The following is a 17,931-nucleotide window of genomic DNA, read 5'->3' as shown; positions in this document are numbered from 1 at the left end:
CAGGCAGAAGGCACATTCACCACACAGCAGTGACCTCTAAATGTCCATGACCACCACCAAAACCACCACCCTTGTCCCCTGCCCTCCCATCAGTTTTCCCAGATCAAAATGTCTGTGGTGTCTGTGGCACATTGGTTTAGCTGGCTAAGCCTCTGCCTGCAGCACTGACATCCCAAAGAGGCACCGGTTCTAACCACAGCTGCTCCGCTTCAAATCTGCTCCCTGCTGGTGACCGGGAAAGGCAGTGGAGAGCGGCCCAAGTCCTTGAGTCCCTCCTCCCATGTGGGAAACCCAGGGGAAACTCCTGGCTCAAGACTTTAGATCAGCCCAGTTCTGGCCATACTGGCAACTGTGGCCATTTGGGGAGTGAACCAGTAGACAGAAGAACTGTCTCACCTCTCTCTGCCAACTCTATCTTTTCAAATAAAAACTAAGTAAATCCTTTAAAGAAAACATCTTTTTAAATGTACCTTAGGACATCATTAAACTATCCCATTACAAAAGGATAACTGAACATGTATAACATAATCTTCCAGGTAGTTTTTTTTTTCTCCTGTAAAAAACTCAATACTGGGCCCAGAATAGTACACTAGTGGCTAAAGTCCTCGTCTTGCATGAGCTGGGATCCCATATGGGCGCCAGGTCGTATACCGGCAGCTCCATTTCCCATCCAGCTCCCTGCTTGTGACCTGGGAAAGCAGTAGAAGACGGCCCAAAGCCTTGGGACCCTGCACCTGCGTGGGAGACCCAGGAGAAGCTCCTGGCTCCTGGCTTCAGCTCAGCTCAGCTCCGGCCATTGCAGCGAATGAAAGATCTTTCTCTCCATCTCCTCTTTTCTCTGCAAATCTACATTTCCAATAAAAATAAATAATTTTTTAAACACTCAATATTATGAACATCTTTGCCTATGAAATATTTTGTTACAGTACTATTTAGATATTCTATCTGTTCAAAATCTGTTGCCACCAGGAATGGATGAAAATCATCATAATTTTAGCTTTGTCAATTCATCTGATTTCTTCATGAAATTTGTAAGAAAAAAGTTTCTGGGACCAATGCTGTGGGATATAGCAGGTTAAGCCTGTGACACCGGTATCCCATACAGATGCTGGTTCAAATCCTAGCAGCTCCATTTCTAATCTGGCTCCCTGCTAACACCTGGAAAGTGGAGGCCTGCCATCCAAGTGGGAGAGCTGGGTGAAGCCCCTGGCTTTCTGGCCCAGGCTCAGCTGGGGAGTGAAGCACTCCACCCCCATGACCCTGACTCCCCCCACCTAGCCACCTAACAACACTGCCACATTGGGGATCAAGCCTTCACATGCATTTTGATGGGAACAAACCACATTCAACGCACAGAACCCTTTCATACTTACTTAACAGTTGTGAACAGTAGGTACAATTATTCTGATGTCACAGATGAGAAAACTGAGGCCCAAGACCACAGAGTAAGCCACAGACAGGATTCAAATCCAGAGCTCATTATACCAGCTCTCACTTCTCAAACACCACAACGAATGTTTGGTGTGAAGGTTAATAAGACGTTCCTTGAGGTACCCACACCCCATTATCAAATGCCTGGGGTTCAAGTCCTGGCTCCTCTTCAGGTTCCAGCTTCTTCCTAATGTTCACCCTGGGGGACAGCAGGTGATGGCTCAAGAACCCTGACACCACAGGAGACACCTGAGCTGAGTTCGGGGCCCCTGGTTTGGGTTTGGCCCAGCCACAAAGCATTTAGGATGAACGAGTGGCTGAAGGATCTCCCTTCCCTGCCAAGAGCACGCGTGCAATGAACTCTTCTACACAGTCTCCAGGTTCTGAATACGCAAAGCAAACGCTGAGACAGGCACTGCTTAGGAAAGGAAGCGGACACTGTTAGTGACATCACGCTTTAAAGGGGAAGCGAAGGCACGGAGGGCTGTGCCAAGCTGTCAAGTCGGCAGCTAGTAATTTTGACATCAGACTCCAACTCAGGTGTTCTGGCGCCAAGAGCATCTCCTAGCTGCTGAGCTACTGTAACCCTGCAGGGCTCAATCACACCATCCTGCCTCCGGTGCCGGCGGGTCTTATGACTTCGCAGTCCTGCCCAACCCTGACCTGGCCTCCTGGCTCTTCTTAACTTCCTCCTGCTCGGGCACTGCCCCTACGGCTCTGACCCATCCAACGTGGTTTCCACATTTCACTCTATTCTTGGCACCCTGCCCCAGCTCGTGAGCCCAGTGACACAAAGCCAGAGAAGACTTAAGTAAGAACCAGGCATAATCTCAGCTCACAAACACAGCTTACTTTTCTCCCAACACCATCTACGTCTCTTGAGAGAGGAGATTGCTTATAAACCACTAGCCTAAGTGACAGGCTCGAAGCTTTCCAGTGAACTGCAGTCACAGCTTCTCACACTGAGTCATGATTTTCTAACCATTGAGAACATGAGGATATCCACTCTCTCTCTCTCTGTCCCTTCTGGGAGACCTAAAGCATTTTGAGCCCAACCTTGAGTCTCAAACTGTGGTTAAACAAAGTTCCATGCACATTGGTTACTTTCACAAGGATTCAAGATATATTCATTTAAAAAAAGGAAGTTTTTCTATTTGAAAGAGAGAGAGATCTCTAGTCCATTTGTTTACTACCTAGACGCCCCCACCAGCCAGCACTGTGCCAGGCAGAAGCCAGTCTCTCCTATGTGGGTGCCAGGACCCAAGCACGTGGGCCATCTTCTGCTGCTTTCCCAGGTGCACTGGCAGGGAGCTGGGTTGGAAATGGAGCAGACACTTAATAAACTGTTTTTAAGTGATGATTAACCAGGGGAGAAAAAGCATTTAATATAATTACTGCACACTGTGCATAGCCAAACCAATGCTACACAAGTCATTTGGACATTTTAATCAGTCACCTAAAATGGTTTTTTTTTCTTGTAAATAATTTTAAGTCAAAGTCTCCTAGCTCAATATTACATTTTGCCAAGTTTACATAACCAGCCACATTTTGATACATGTAAATAAATGATACTGCCTGGTCTTGCTTTTCTTGCTCTTAAGACAGGGTAGGCAGACTAAAGAAGGTAATGAAAGCATGTGACAAAATTCTAGGCATCTGGATTGACATCAATGCCTGCGAATGTGAGAAACTCAAGGCCTGGTGGCCAACAGCTGGGCTCTGCTCTCAGCTCAGGGACTGTGCCCGGACACCACGAGCCCACGGCAATGGCCCACACCTAAGCCTCCAGTGGGAAACGAGCTTTCTTTTGGGGGAGGCTCTCGGCATTCATTAAGGGTTCAGTATACATTAGTCCCCTGCACCCAAATCCTGGTTCCAGATCCTGCTTTTTACAGACCAGATCCATCTGAAGAGGTTACAGGGATCCGATGAGAACACAGACCAAGCATGCATCCAGGGACATAATGTGCAACAGGAACACTGATCCTCACCCCAGTTCCTGTGGGCCAACAGGCCCAGCCGCTCCTCCTCCAAACAGGCATGAGCAGCACACCCACCAAGAAGAAGCACACCAGGCTCCCAATCAGGCTTCTATTTACACTAGAAACGATAAGTAGGGAATATGGTCAAACCAATAGCCCCTACACTCTGTATGCAAAGCATCCTACCAAGGCTCTGAAACACGTTAAGTGTTTGCTCAGTGCAAATGTTTATGTTAGAAGGGTAAAAAAAGGTAAACCTGGTCAAGACTTGCAAGGTTAGAAACTAACACAGTATTACAGCCTCAGTAAATTTGGGGTTCTCAAAATCTTCTTCTGGGAACCCAAAGAAAATATTAAAAAGCAACAATAAAATCTCACCCCTGGGGTGGGCAGTGGATGCAGCAGCTAAGACACCACCCTGACGTCCACATCATACACCTGAGTGCCTGGGTCTCTGTCCCAGCTCCACTTCCAACTCCAGCTGCCTGCTACAGCATGCCCTGGGAGGCAGCAGCTGACGACAGCTGGCCCCGGTCATCCAACTGCCCCATGGCTTTGGCCCATCCCGGCTGTTGGCAGGCATCCTAGAGAGTAAACAAACAGATGGCAGAACTCTTGCTCCCCCAAATCTTGGTCTCTCAAACAAATATTAAGGAGAAAAAACAAAACAAAACAAAAATCCAGAGATCACGTTAAATGTGCATGCCCACCTCCTCTCACTCAACACACACATACACACACAGGAGACAGCTCAATGGCTAAATCCTCACCTTCCAAATGCAAAGATCCCATGTGGGCACCAGTTCATGTCCTGGTTGCTCCACTTCCCATCCAGTTCCTTGCTTGTGGCCTGGGAAAGCAGCAGAGGATGGCCCAAAACCTTAGGATCCTGCACCCACGTGGGAGACCTGGAAGAAGTTCCCAGTTTCAGATCTGCTCCAGCTCTGGCCATTTGGGAAATGAACCAGTGGATGAAAGATCATTCTCTAAGTCTTTCCTTCTCTCTGTAAATCTGATCTGCCTTTCCAAGAAAAATAAAATCTTTTTAAAAGAGCCTGGAGCAGTAACCTAACAGCTAAAGTCCTCACCTTGCATGCGCCGGGATCCCATTAAGTGCTGGTTCTTACCCAGCAGCCCCGCTTCTGATCTAGCTCCATGCTTGCTAACTGGGAAAGCAGTTGAAGACAACCCAAAGCCTTGGGACCCTGCCTGCCACATGGGAGACCTGGAAGAGGCTCCTGACTCCTGGCTTTGCATCAGCACAGCCCTGGCCATTGAAGCCACTTGGGAAGTGAATTAAAGGAAGATCTTCCTCTCTGTCTCTTCTCCTCTCTGTATATCTGACTTTCCAATAAAAATAAATCTTTTTTTTAAATCTAAAAAAAATAAGCACAAAACCGATAAAAATGAGCAAAATGACCAAATGACAACTGAAGAGCTTACACGGATAAAACATTTTTATTATTCCTAAGAGGATCAAAAACCCAACATAAATTACTGAGATAACAAATTCGCAAAGCCTGGTATTTCTTCAGCAGACTTCACACCTGCATCACCATCCACTTGTCCACAGTCCCAGAGGGGTAATTGAACCACCACAAAGCCCCTCCCACCTCCAGAGGTGGTGCTTCCTAGCCCACAGGACCTCCCCTCCTTTGAGTATGACTGCAGCTACCCACGTCACTCCCTTTCCAATTCCAAAGTGGCAATCAAAAGCAAAAGTACACACTGTGACTTTAAGACGGGCCTTCAACTCTGCAAGAGACTGGGCTTCCTGAGTGTCCCAAGTCCCCAGGCCCAGGCACCTCCACAACCTCAGCAGGGACACGCTCAGGACACAGCTCCGAGCCCTGTTTTGCTCTTGCCCCGCTTCTGTGTGGATTGTATGCTCACGTGCTAAACCCAGACCCAGAATTCAACGCTTCCAACAAGGAGCACTGTATCCTTACTGGTGGCTGAAGGCACCCGGGGTAACCCTCCCTCAAGGGATGGATGGACAGGGCCAACTGTGGCCTCAGTGTGCTGGCTCCAAAGCCGCCCCTCTCCCTGCCCCATTTACCTACACACACTTTCAAATGAAAGGGAACCCTGAATTTACAACCCAGGTTAAAAGGATTAAAAGATTAAGAAGCAGACAGCCAGGGCTTTCTCCACCTCGTTCTTCCCCCTTTCAACCTCAAATTACCCAGGGCCCTCTAATGAGGGGCCAAGTCACTACGAAGGCACTTAATTACTCACAGATTACACCAACGGTAACCCATGTCGGGATCTACACCTCAGATTTTCCCCCCAACACGAATCTGCTAATTAAGTTACATGAAAGGCAAACCAACAGGCAATTTGGACCTGACATTCATCCAGCCCAAAGCCGACTTCCAGGAGGAGTATTTAAATACACAATAGGACCTGTTCCTTAGGGACGGCAGGGAAGACACACTGCGATCATTGTAGCTAAGGCCCTGGGAAGATACGCAGAGAGAGACTCTTCTGGACTTAAGCATTTCCAGGAAATAACAAGGCACTTCTCCTGCCAAACCCAGCAGGCTCCACGGGGATCTGCTCCAGCCTGTACAGCGACCCACACGAGCGCTGGCTGGCTCGGGCCAATGGTAATGAACCCAGCTCCAGGTTCTCACAGAGACGCCCACAGCACACATAGCCCAACGGCAGTGGCAGCAGCTGCTTTGCTCTGAGCCAAATCCAACAAGTCGGCCTCTCAGCATGCTTTCTACAATGCAAACTTCCCGCTTCAAGCGAGAAAAAAATACCATGGGCAGCAGGAACAAAAAAGCTCCCTAAAACCCAAAGTTTTCCCAGGCCCAGTGTTGTGGCACTGCATGTTAGGCCCCAGGCTGGGATGTCATCAACTCAACGTGGACGCCAGCTCAAGGCCCAGCTGCTCCACTTCCAATCGAGCGCCCTGCTAATGTGCCTGGGAAAGCAGAAGACAGCCCACACATCTGCCCCTGCAGATGTGGGGGATCCAGGTAGTGTCAGGATGCTGCTCTGGCCTTGTCCAGCCCTAGCCACTGCAGTCAGCTCGGGGGAATAAATAGGTAAACAAAGATCTCTCCCTCAAGCTAGATAATTTTTTAGAAATAAATAAATCAGGGTTTTTGTTAATGCTTTTTTAAAAAAAAAGATTTATTTACATTTATTTACAGAGAGAAGAAAAGACAGAGAAGATCTTCCTTCCTCTGGGTCACTCCCCAAGTGGCTGCAACAGGCCGAGCTGAGCCAATCTGAGGCCAGGAGCCTCCTCTGGGTCTCCCACGTGGGTCCAGGGCCGTCCTCTATTGCTTTCCCAGGCCACAAGCAGGGAGCTGGATGGGAAGTGGAGCAGCTGGGACACAAACTGGTGCCTATATGGGATCCCCAGCGTGCAAAGTGAGGATTTAGTCATGCTGGGCCCATAAATCCAGTTTTTCTCCCCACAATTGAGATCTTTTTTTTTTTTTAAGATTTATTTTTATTACTTGTTTTATTGGAAAGGCAGATATACAGAGAGGAGAGACAGAAAGGAAGATCTTCCGTCCGATGATTCACTCCCCAAGTGAGCGCAACGGCCGATGCTATGCCATCCGAAGCCAGGAGCCTCTTCCAGGTCTCCCACGGGGGTGCAGGGTCCCAAAGCTTTGGGCCGTCCTCGACTGCTTTCCCGGGCCACAGGCAGGGAGCTGGAAGGGAAGCGGGGCTGCCGGGATAGAACCAGCGCCCATATGGGATCCCAGGCGTGCAAGGCGAGGACCTTAACCACTTGCGCCACCGCGCTGGGCCCCACAATTGAGATCTTTATTGGTGTTGAGAATCAGTACACAGCCATTTCAATTTGTATACAACACTTTAACATGCATACTGAAGGTCTAACAAGCCATGAATTGTCATTTTTGAAGTTATTCCGGTGACTCTCCAGGTTCAGATCTGCAGGCAGCCCTTCCTGCAGAGGCTACCTAGTACCAGTGCTGCTGTCACATGAATCCCACCAACTCACTTTGCCTATCACATACACAAGTCTTCCATCTTTCACAGCACAACAACAAAACTATTAGGAACCCTGGCCTCCCACAGCCAAAGGTGTTACAGAGTGCAAAAAGTCCTGACAGAAAGACAAGGAGTGATTTGCTGTAGGAAAACAGCTCTACTAACACGGGAGAAGCAACTGAAAATTTCCAAGACAGATGAAATGCACAATTGTGATTCCGAATTGCCACTTGGTGTGCAGTGTGTTATAGGAGATAAAACCAACCACCTGTGGACTGTGAAGCTGACACCCAGACAGGCAGAGCCTCCCCCCATCCAATATCCCACTAACCAAAAAATAAACAACCAGCAAATGATTTCACCGCTTTAGAAAAAAAAATCACACTTAAGAAATGGGATGAGGTGGGCTTCTGTCCCTCTTAAACTGTTTCTAAAGCTACCAAAATACTTGCGTTTACAAAATGGTTGACAAAAATACTCCTCTGGCTTGTACCCGCAGGGGACAGGGAGCACTGATTAGACACGGTGTACGGTATTCATCAGACTTGGCTCCCTTCTCTTTGACTCCATCAGAGGCAGGACTCTCCTGTTCTCAGTGTCTCCGTTTTCCCCGGGCAAGACGTCTTCTTCAGTTTCCCAGTTGGCCACCTCAGCCTGTTTGCCCTTTCCTCCTCTCTGCCCCCTGGCTTGGACCTTCTTGTCTGACTTCTCCTTGCAGGCTCCCTTCGCAGGCTTCGCATCCTCTTTTGCAGGAGCCAGTTTACCGACACCCTGGACGATCTCTCTTCCTTCACCACCCCTTCGGCAGAGCCAACCTCTGCCTCTTGGGTATCTTCGTGGTAGGAAGCACACGTGGCGGAGAGCCAGCGGGCCGTGGCACACCGAGAGCCTTCACGAAGCTGAGCTGGCCTGGCTGCTGCCGTTCCTACTGCCACCTGGGCTGCTGGGACCCCATAAATCAGTTCTTTAAAAGGCATTTTCCCCTGCATGTGCTCCTACACATACACGCAAAGGCATCATTTAGAAATAACAGCCGTTTGACCAAGAGGCCAGAAGTTTGTAGGAAAATACGTGAATTTGTTGCTGAGGCTGGTGTGAAAACGCCAGCTTCCCTACCTGGCATGGAACACAGTGCCAGCTCACCCTCTACAGAAAGCACAGGTGCTCGGGAAAAGTGGAGGGGTCTGGGGAATCATTTGAATCTCCCTGGCCACCCCAAGTTTTGAGTTATATTGTGCCAGGCGTGGCCTCATTTGCAAACAGGGTCAGTACAGAGGAAAGCCAACAGGAGCAGGGTGAGCCCCTTCTCCTGTAGCTTCTAGGTGACCAAGACCAGAAGACAAGCTGCCAGCCCAGAAACCCCAAAGCCAGGAGGGGTCCCTTGCAAGGTACAGGCAAGAGCTGGGGCCCTACTGCTCTCCAGCTTCCTGACAGTAAAGGAACAAGTTCCGGAGCTTGTAGTACTCAATTGCATCAGCCCTAAGAAAATGAATGCACTGCACTTGAACTTGGGTTTCTTCTCCTTGCCCCACTCCCTCCAGCCCCCGCAGCTGGCCAAAGTCCCCACAGAAGAGGCCCAGGGAATCCCCAGTTTGTGGTTGGGCTGGGGAGGCCCCTTCATAGCTCAGTTCACCTGGGCCTTACCCCAGTCCTGCTCCTGCTCCTCTCCAGCTCCCAGGCCACCTCCTCAGAACCTTACCCTGGCCCCGGTACCACCCAGAGCCCTCCCTCACTCACCCTCCTTCTGCCAGGATGGGGTGAGGGGTGGAAGTCCCCTTCCACGTGGGTGGTTCCTGCACGGCTTCCGCCCACCCCAGTTCCCACAGAACTTTTACCCTTCTTTCAGTTCTCACAGCTGCCTCCTCAGGCCCCCACAGGCCCCTCCCTACACACACACACACACACACACACACACACAGCGCGACAGCCAGGGCCCAGTGCCTAGTACACACACACAAGGCGAAGGCCAGGGCCCAGGGCTGAGTACACACACTTCACACACACACACAGGGCTCAGCCAGGGCCCAGTGCTAGTACACACACACACACACACACACACACACACAGACACACACACTGGGGGGGGGGTGTAGGGCTCAGCACTGAGTACACACACCAGCAGGCTCCAGTGCAAGGCCCAGCACTGGGCCAGGGTTTTCTGCAGTCACACTCCCCTTACCAGAGTTGAGCCCAGACCTGGAAGCTGCTCTCCATAAGCCCACGCTCTCGTGCAGCGCACATGGTAGGCCAAGCTGAACCCCAAAGGGCAGATGGGGCAGCTCAGGCTGCCACCTCAGCCCAGTCCCTTCCCCATTACAACACTGGAGCTGCTTGGGCAGAGCCAGCACGGCCAGCGGCAACCTGACCCCTCATGCTGAGAACACACGCGTGATTCAAGCTGCTGAAACCCCGGGCTAATCACGGAGGGCAGAACAAACTGGACAGCTCTCCCAGCCAAGCTTTGACAGGGAGTATCTGGACGAGGGGAGACTCTGAAGTGGACTATGTCAGCCAAGGGGCCTTGGAAGGGTTTCTTCAACCTTGGAGCAACAAAATCAACAGCATTGCAGAACTATTAAAACCACTTGAGCAGTACCCTCACAGGATGCTCCACATTAGGAACCCTAGGATGACACTGAGTGGCCGTCCCACTTCCTCGGGTACTGAGGCAGTTAAGCTGCTGGGAGCAGGCCTATCCTCTTCTCCCCCCACTTCCCAAGAAACCGGAGGAAAAAAAAAATTGGAAACAATTGTCACATCCACTTTCCCCCATTCTTCCGTTCTTCCCACCCTAATTCAATGGTCCACATGAACATCCGTCCTTCTCAACTATGCAAACATCATCAAAAATAAAATAAATTTATTATATATGTTAAATACACAAACACACACACCCTGGGCTAGCTGGCAACAGGGAGCAAGATCAGAAAAGCTGCTCTGTGCCCCATGTCCTGTCTCCACACCAGGTTTCATCTTCATCAAAATGTACACTGTGAGGGCCCGGCATGACTGCTCAGTGGCTAAATCTTCCCGTTGCAAGTGCTGGGATCCCATACGGCTGCCAGTTTGTGTCCCAGCTGCTCCACTTTCCCATCCAGCTCCCTGCTTGTGGCCTGGGAAAACAACAGAGGAATCAAGATGGCAGAACAGGATAAGGACATGTTTAAAGGGATGGAGAAACATTTAATCAGGATGAAGCAGAGAGGACACATTCCAGGAAATAGGAGAGGATAGTACAACAGCAGAGGGGTACCTGGAGACTGACAGACACAGGAAAGCAGTGAAAACAATGGTGTGGTGTTGCAGTGACTGATACTCCAGTGGCATTCAGCTAACGGCAATCTGAACTCCATCAACAGCCAGAACTCCACCAGCAACAAGGTGGGAAGGGACTTTCACTGGGAGCTTGGGAGGTGACCCCAGACAAAGAGCTGTCCATCCTGCTGGTCCATTTGATTTGACCAGGAGCAGAGACTGAGTGGCAGATCCCAGATGGGTAGTGCAAGAACAGGGTGGATTTCACAGCCCAGTCAGCCCCCTAGAGCTGAATTGGGCGCCATTTTGCCTAAAGAGGCAAAGGCAAGGGAAAGGACTGAACATATGCTGAGCTGGGAATGAACACATTTTTGACTCAGTGAACTGCAACAACATGGCATTCTACAGGTTCCACCCAAGACAAGTCTGGGTAGCCCTCAGATCTGACGGCCAGCAGATCAAGAACTCTAGTAGTGGTACGTCAGGTGCCATTTTGTACACTATGGCAAAAGTTTAAGACTGCAGGGGATAACAGTGAACTGTGCATGTGCTGAGCTTGCGAGAACTCGCCAAGTTCCGTGGATTACACTGGTCCCAGAGGAAAATAACACCAACTGTGGCTTCATATGGGTCAAAATAAGTCCGTGTGGCACCCAGACCTAACGTCCAACAGGTTCTGGCAAGATCAGCACCACCAATAGCCTAGCTGTATAGGACACCTGGTGTCTCCCTAATCTTGGGACCTGCTCCAACCGGAAGTGGGAGAAAGGTTGTACAGACAACAGTGCAACCTCAGCACGATAGCACAGCAGGAGTTGGGGCTATGGAGACCATGGTGGAAATCTAACATAAGAACCCAGACCTGGAACTTGCTGGAGGGAGTGGCACAATTGGCTGCAAGCAAAATAAATCAATCTTAAAATGTACAGTGGATGGTGAGCCCTCACCCTGACCCAGTGGGTTCCCCCATCTCAGTGGCCAGAGGTGGGAACAGCTCTTGATTCAGGAGGCCAGGGGTAGGGGATCAGAGGGTGGAGTCATGGCAGGCTGCCAAGTGACACTGAGTCCACAACTCCCTGATGGCTCCTGTGGCTATTCAAGCTGCGGTCAGCCTGTTGCCCAGCCAGCCCCAACCGCTGCCTGGGCCAAAAAAGCCCTGGTTATGGTCAGTGACCATGACTTCCGTGTGACTCAGCCCTGCTGGGCAGAGCTAAACACAGTGTCCCTGGGCCAGCAAGGGTTCAAGGCGAATCCAGACCTGCTGACCCAGGAGGACGTGTGCTGGGGAGGTGTTACAGCAGCCTGCAACCTGCAGCCCTCTCGCACGGCTGAGCTGGGCTGCCCCGCCAATGCTGCAGAAAGGACAAGTAAACAGAGCCAGACTGCCAGGCAGTCAGCAGCTGACTGCTAGGTCGCCTGCTGACGAAACTCGCTGAGCAAACCTGCACTGGTAAGGACCGCCCTGCCTCCAGGCTCCCAGGAGGTGACAAAATGCATTCCTGATTGTTTGCACTGCCTGAGTCAGGGTTTTCTGTTCCAGGCTGCAGAGAAGCAAGTACAAGGCAACCAAGTGAGCTACCCAAACAGCTCACCCAAGAACTACAAGCAACACCCACACGCAGTAACAGCACAGCATGGGTTCCAGAGTTCTGCTATGATGCGGGCTTCAGAAGCTATGGAAATCAATGTCTGACAAGCGCTTATAACAGCATACAGCAACAATGGAAGAAGAAAAGTATCTAAAGGCAGATGTCCAGGAATGCCCTATAAGAGCCATACGAGGTTGTGGCTGTGGTCCCTCCCTTCTCCCATCTCCCACCCCCTACCCCTGGCCACCTGCCTGCCAAGGAACCACATAGTAATGCTAGAGCCTCATGAGGGATCCCAACTGCTGGCCCAGAAGGTTAAGACTGGATTCTGGACAAGTATGCATCCACATCCTGTATTAGAGGGCCTGGGTTCAAGTCCAGTCCCCACTTCTGACCCAGATAACCACTAATGTGTCCGAGGCAGCAGGGAATGGCTCAGCTGCATGGTTCCCTGGTACCCATGTGGAAGACCTGGCTGGGCCCCTAGCTCCTTGCTGTAGCTTGGTCCTGGCAGCCCAGCCACTGCGGGTATTTGAGGAATGGAAGCTAGCTCTATCCCTTTCTTGCTCTCTGATTTTTGCCTCTCACACAAAAAAAAATAAACTTCAATCACACACAATGCAATATAAATTTTTAAGAGAATGTAACCATTCTGAAACATTAATCTAAGATTTATGTATCTTGTTACAGGCAACAGACTTAGATGATCTAGCTACACAAATGGTCTCCCCACCTATTTCACTGCAGACACAAACACCAAGACAGACAAGCCCAAAGCAAGACTGGACAGCTAGGACCCCATGTTGGTTCTGAGCTCTCTGCCACCTTCCAGAAATCACTCCCCTCCATGAACTTGATTCTTCATCCAGGAAATGCGAATCAAACCACATCACCCACCTGCGTATTTAAGGATGAAGTTTGTGAAAGCCCTCAGTAAGCCACAAGGCAGGGCAATCGCTGAGATCCAGTTTTCACTGGATTAACTGGATTTAACATGGCCCGAGGTGACAAGAAAATCACTAATCATGACCCCAGAAGAAGGAGGGCGCCAACACTTCATGCCACGTGCACCTGCTATATCCATCACCTGAAAGGCCGTCCAGATCGCAATGCCAAGTGTCAGCCGCTGTGAAGTAATACCAGGATGATGTCACTAAAGGCAGTGACACCCACAAGGCAGCACATGGAAGCCGAGAGCACTAGGAATGACTCCCCGTGGACGGTTCTCGCCGGTCCAGGGGGGAGCGACACATGCTCTTTCCAGCCCTGAGCAGGTGTGGACATGCACAGGGGGGGTGCCTACCAGGAAATGAGTTTCAGCCCAGCAGGCACGTGTCAATCACTCGGACAGACAGAAGCCAAATCAGACAGCCCCAAGAACACAAACGGAGGGTGGCAAGAGCAGGGCTGTCTCTCACACTAGGGGACAGGCTCATGTATGAGGGAGGGCAAAGCCTTCAGATAAAAATGACCAAATCCCTGGGACCTACATAGTAAAAGCATTCAGGAAGAAAGTAACAGAATGGGTCAGTGAGTCATTTTTAAATGATTAAAAATTATCAGTTAGCTCTGAATAGTGTTTCTTGAATTGCAAGCATCTCCGTGTCCCCAGGGAGTCAGCACTGTGGCACAGCGCATACACCTGCTGCAGGGGCTGGGCTACCCCCACAGCGATCCAGCTCCCTAGCAATGTGCATGCAGAGCAGCAGTGGGTGGCTCAAGCACCTGAGTCCCGCTGCAACCCACATGGGAGACCCAGATGGAGTTCCGGGTTCCCCACCACCATGGGCTGTTACAGACATCTGGAGGAATAAAGCAGCAAATCAAAAATCCCTGGCTGTCAACTGTTTCAAATACTTTAAAAAATCTACCTTTATAGCAGACTTTCAAACAGGTAATCAGGGCTTTCTGATCAAGGGGAGACACTGAGGAGGCTTATTGTAAATTCATCTTTCGTATCTGCATTTACAAGTGGCAATGCTAAGCCTAGAGCATCACCTGCCAGACGTGGTCCAGACACCCAAAGTCATTACTCGTAAAAAGATAGCATTACTTAGTTCTCCGGAGACAGTTCCCACGCACGATGAACAACAACTCATCATTTCATGACAATTCATTAAAAATAAGGAAGGAGCTCCTGGGAGACCCCATTATCTTAATAGCAATGTTCCTAGACAGACAATACTGCCTTGGGAAATCATATTTCTCCTTGGAGCCTTGAAATCCCAAGCTCTTCTCCTCCCTTCAGTAATACAAACCCAGGGACCTCTGCAAAGGGGAACCAGCACTGCCAATGCCTATCTGAAAGTGTCTTCATCAGGGGCCAGCTCTGTGGCTTATGCAGGCTTTGCACACGGACACTATGGCCAGTCCCAGCTGCCCGCTTCCAATGCAGCTCCATGTTATTGTTGTTTGGGAAAGCAGCGGAGGTTGGCCCAAGTACTTGAACCCCTCCATCCACACAGGAGACCTGGAAGAAACTCCTGACTTCAGCCCTGGCTGTTGTGGCCATGTAGAGAGTCAACGAATGAGAGATCTGTCTCCCCACCTCTCTAACTCCTCACTTCTCTTTCAAAGGACCTTCACTTCTCATGCACACACTGTGATAGGATGATCCGACAGCAGCCTACAGTACAACGTGTGTGGTTAAAAAAAAAAAAACAGCCCCAAATGACAAACACATCAGCTCTTCCCTATCCGCCAGCGATCTTCCCTATCCACCAGCGTTGTTCTGAAAAGAGTGGGGTTCCCAATGACAAAACACCTCAGTAAATCCCCTGCATCCCTGCCTGAAATGACCTGCTAATGATCCATGCACATCCCTGTGCTCATCTCCTAAGGCTGCCTGGGCTGGTGGCTGTCCTGGCTACTTCCCTCAGGAGCACAGGGACTGAAGGCAAGCAACTGCAGCAACTCAACCCTTGCACCATGGTGTCAGCTGACTTGTAATGAAGAACATGGGAGCTCCACTGAGCCATCGTCAACTCAAAAGCACAGGCTTGCAGGCCATCATTTCAAGACGTTCCTTCCCTGGCTGTTAAGAGCTGGGTCAGGGGCTGGACAATCAGCTGGATGAAGTTCAAAACACATGCACCCCAAAGAAGGCAATTTTCAAACAGAAGACCAACTGCCTGCCTGGGCCCAACTTCCGGGGTGCCTGCAATGCGAAGGGTGGGGTGCGCTAGGCTGGGAAGAGTGTATTAGCCCCAGACCCTCACCCACAGAAAGGACTCTGACATTACAGGGCATGGGACACAGCTGTCAAAGAGAGACGCTCCCATGGGATGCCCCACTTAAAAAAAACAACTTGGATAGGAATGTGCCAGACAGCCCTGGGCAGCTACAAGACAGAGGGAGTTTCCTACAAAAACGTCAACCCTACTGGGAACTGAGAACAGCCCCGGGGCCAAGACCAAGGTTCACCAAGAGGGGTGATGCCAGTGGAGGAGTGACAGGTGGCAAGGGCCAGGGCAGGACCCTGAGCTCAGCTCAGGGCATGCTAAGGCAGGAATTCTGTCGGCAGTGACTGGGAGAGAGGGCCAAGCAGAGGGTACCACCTTCTACTCCTATCACAATCCAAGAGAGCCTACTACAGACCCCCGCGCAGATGTGCAGAATAACTTCTGCACATGTTTTTAACAAAACATTAGGATGCTGGAGCTGACTCTGTGGCACAGCACATGCAGGCACAACTTGCGATGCCAATATCCCACACAGATGCAGGTCCCAGCTGCTCCACTTCTGATCCAGCTCCCTGCTAACAGTCCAAGAAAGCAGTGGAGGACAGCCTGAGTGTTGGTGCCCCTGCCAGCCATGTGGGACACCCAGATGAAGCTCCAGGCTGCTGGCTTCAGCCTGGCCCAGCCCTGATTTCTGTGGCCATCTGAGGAATGAACAAGCAGATGAAAAGCCCTCTTTTCCGTCTCTCCTTCTGTCTGGAACACTGATTTACAAAATCAATAAGTGTAGGGCCCTGACAACTGGGACAGACCCCGCATGTCTGGAACAGAACAGAGAGTAAACAGGAGTTCCTTTGCCACTCCGGATCCCAAAGTCTTCCCTGCCCAAAGCAGACTTCTCTGGGTGGTCTGCAGCGAGGCCTGGCCTGGGACTGCACTCCCGCCGTGACACAGGGCCCACAGCTCCTCTGCCTGCAGCTAATGCTGAGTCCTTCAAGAGAACACATCCCTGTCACTCCCTACCAGATAAAGGGATCCTTGGAAAACAGATGGCAAAAGCTTTCCATAGGGCCCGGCACGGTGGCGCAAGTGGTTAAGGTCCTCGCCTTGCACGCCTGGGATCCCTTATGGGCGCTGGTTCTAATCCCGGCAGCCCCGCTTCCCTTCCAGCTCCCTGCCTGTGGCCTGGGAAAGCAGTCGAGGACGGCCCAAAGCTTTGGGACCCTGCACCCGTGTGGGAGACCCAGAAGAGGCTCCTGGCTTCGGATTGGCATAGTATCGGCCCGTTGCGCTCACTTGGGGAGTGAATCATCGGGTGGAAGATCTTCCTCTCTGTCTCTCCTCTCTGTATATCCACCTTTCCAATAAAAAAAAATAATAAAAAATAAATCTTAAAAAAAAAAAGCTTTCCATAAATACCAGACCTAGCTGGTCAGAATAGTATGAGTTTTATTTTTAAGATTTGTTTATTTATTTGAAAGCCAGAATTTACAGAGAGAATTGGACACAGAGAGAGAATCTGTCACTTACTGGTTCACTGTCTAAATGGCTGCAATGGGCAGAAGTGGGTCAGTCCCAAAGTCAAAGAGATTTTCGTCTCCCTCATGCGTACAGGCACCGAAGGACTCATGCCATCCTCCGCTGCCTTCCCAGGCTCACCAGAAGGGAGCTAGATTGAAGTGGAGCAGCTGCGACATGGACCAAATACCCTTCCAGGATGTGGGCATTCCAAGTGGCAGCTTCCCTGGCTATGCCATGGTACCAGCTCCAGTATGTATGACTTCTATCCAATAAAGCTGAAATAGTACATGAATTCAAATGTAAGTGGGGGGTGGCCATCTGTAAGTGGGGCGTAGTGGTGAAGACACCCACTTCCAGTTCCATACCAGGCTGGGGTCCCGATTCCAGCTTCGTACCAAGACAGCTCGAGCAGCCGAGTTGCTGTCACTCACTGCGATCCTAGAGTTAAGTTCTTATTAGCACAGGTGTCTGAGGAGGAGACAAGCACACAGGATCATTCTCCGTGCCTCTCCGCCTGAAATCAACTAATGATCCTTAAAGTCACAAACATTTGTGACTTTAACCCAGTTTTTTCAACCCAGTCTTTCTTTGTCCTATGCATTTTCCACGAACTTTTTGAGGACCCCTCCTTAAGCATGGGCATCACTTTGGGAGAGCAGTGCCACAAAAATCAACTTCACCTTTAAACACATCAGGCACCAGCTTTAAAAAAAAATATTTACTTTTATTGAAAAGTCAGATATACAAAAAGAAGGAGAGACCCAGCCCCACCGAACCAACCATGGCTGACACCAGAGAGCACCCAGGAGGCATCCAGGCCCACAAGAGGGAAGAGCGGAGACCGTTTTTCAAATACTGCTTTTCTGGCTTTCCACCAAATGCAATTACACCACAGCCACAGGAGATGAGGTCAAGACACCATTAACAGAATCCTCAGCGAGGGCAATTACCCTCAAAGTTTCCCCAACTGCGTCTGAGGTGCCAGGGCAAGGA

At 50.4% G+C, this 17,931-nt stretch overlaps 1 protein-coding gene and 1 pseudogene across 3 annotated transcripts in view; both read right to left on the bottom strand.

The window, feature by feature from the left end:
* Nucleotides 1-17,931, bottom strand: part of TMEM131L (transmembrane 131 like) — a 171,990-nt gene that overhangs the window by 138,100 nt on the left and 15,959 nt on the right. Inside the window, exon 1 of one of the 3 annotated variants that reach the window (XM_040966896.1) lies at nt 3,792-4,132. The exons of the other annotated variants lie outside the window; for them this stretch is intronic. Coding sequence (XP_040822830.1) covers nt 3,792-3,847 — 56 coding nt within the window. The 5' untranslated portion in view covers nt 3,848-4,132. Of the gene's footprint in view, nt 1-3,791; nt 4,133-17,931 lie in introns of those variants that run through there. 3 annotated transcript variants of the gene reach the window in all.
* On the bottom strand, nt 7,135-8,925 carry LOC121147140 (annotated as a pseudogene).

Source organism: Ochotona curzoniae, unplaced genomic scaffold (assembly GCF_017591425.1).
Source record: "Ochotona curzoniae isolate NIBS_2020 unplaced genomic scaffold, NIBS_Ocur_1.0 scaffold_4506, whole genome shotgun sequence".
Taxonomy (NCBI): domain Eukaryota; kingdom Metazoa; phylum Chordata; class Mammalia; order Lagomorpha; family Ochotonidae; genus Ochotona; species Ochotona curzoniae.
The sequence above is the reverse complement of the archived record's forward strand: the minus strand, read 5'-3'. Positions and strand labels throughout refer to the sequence as shown.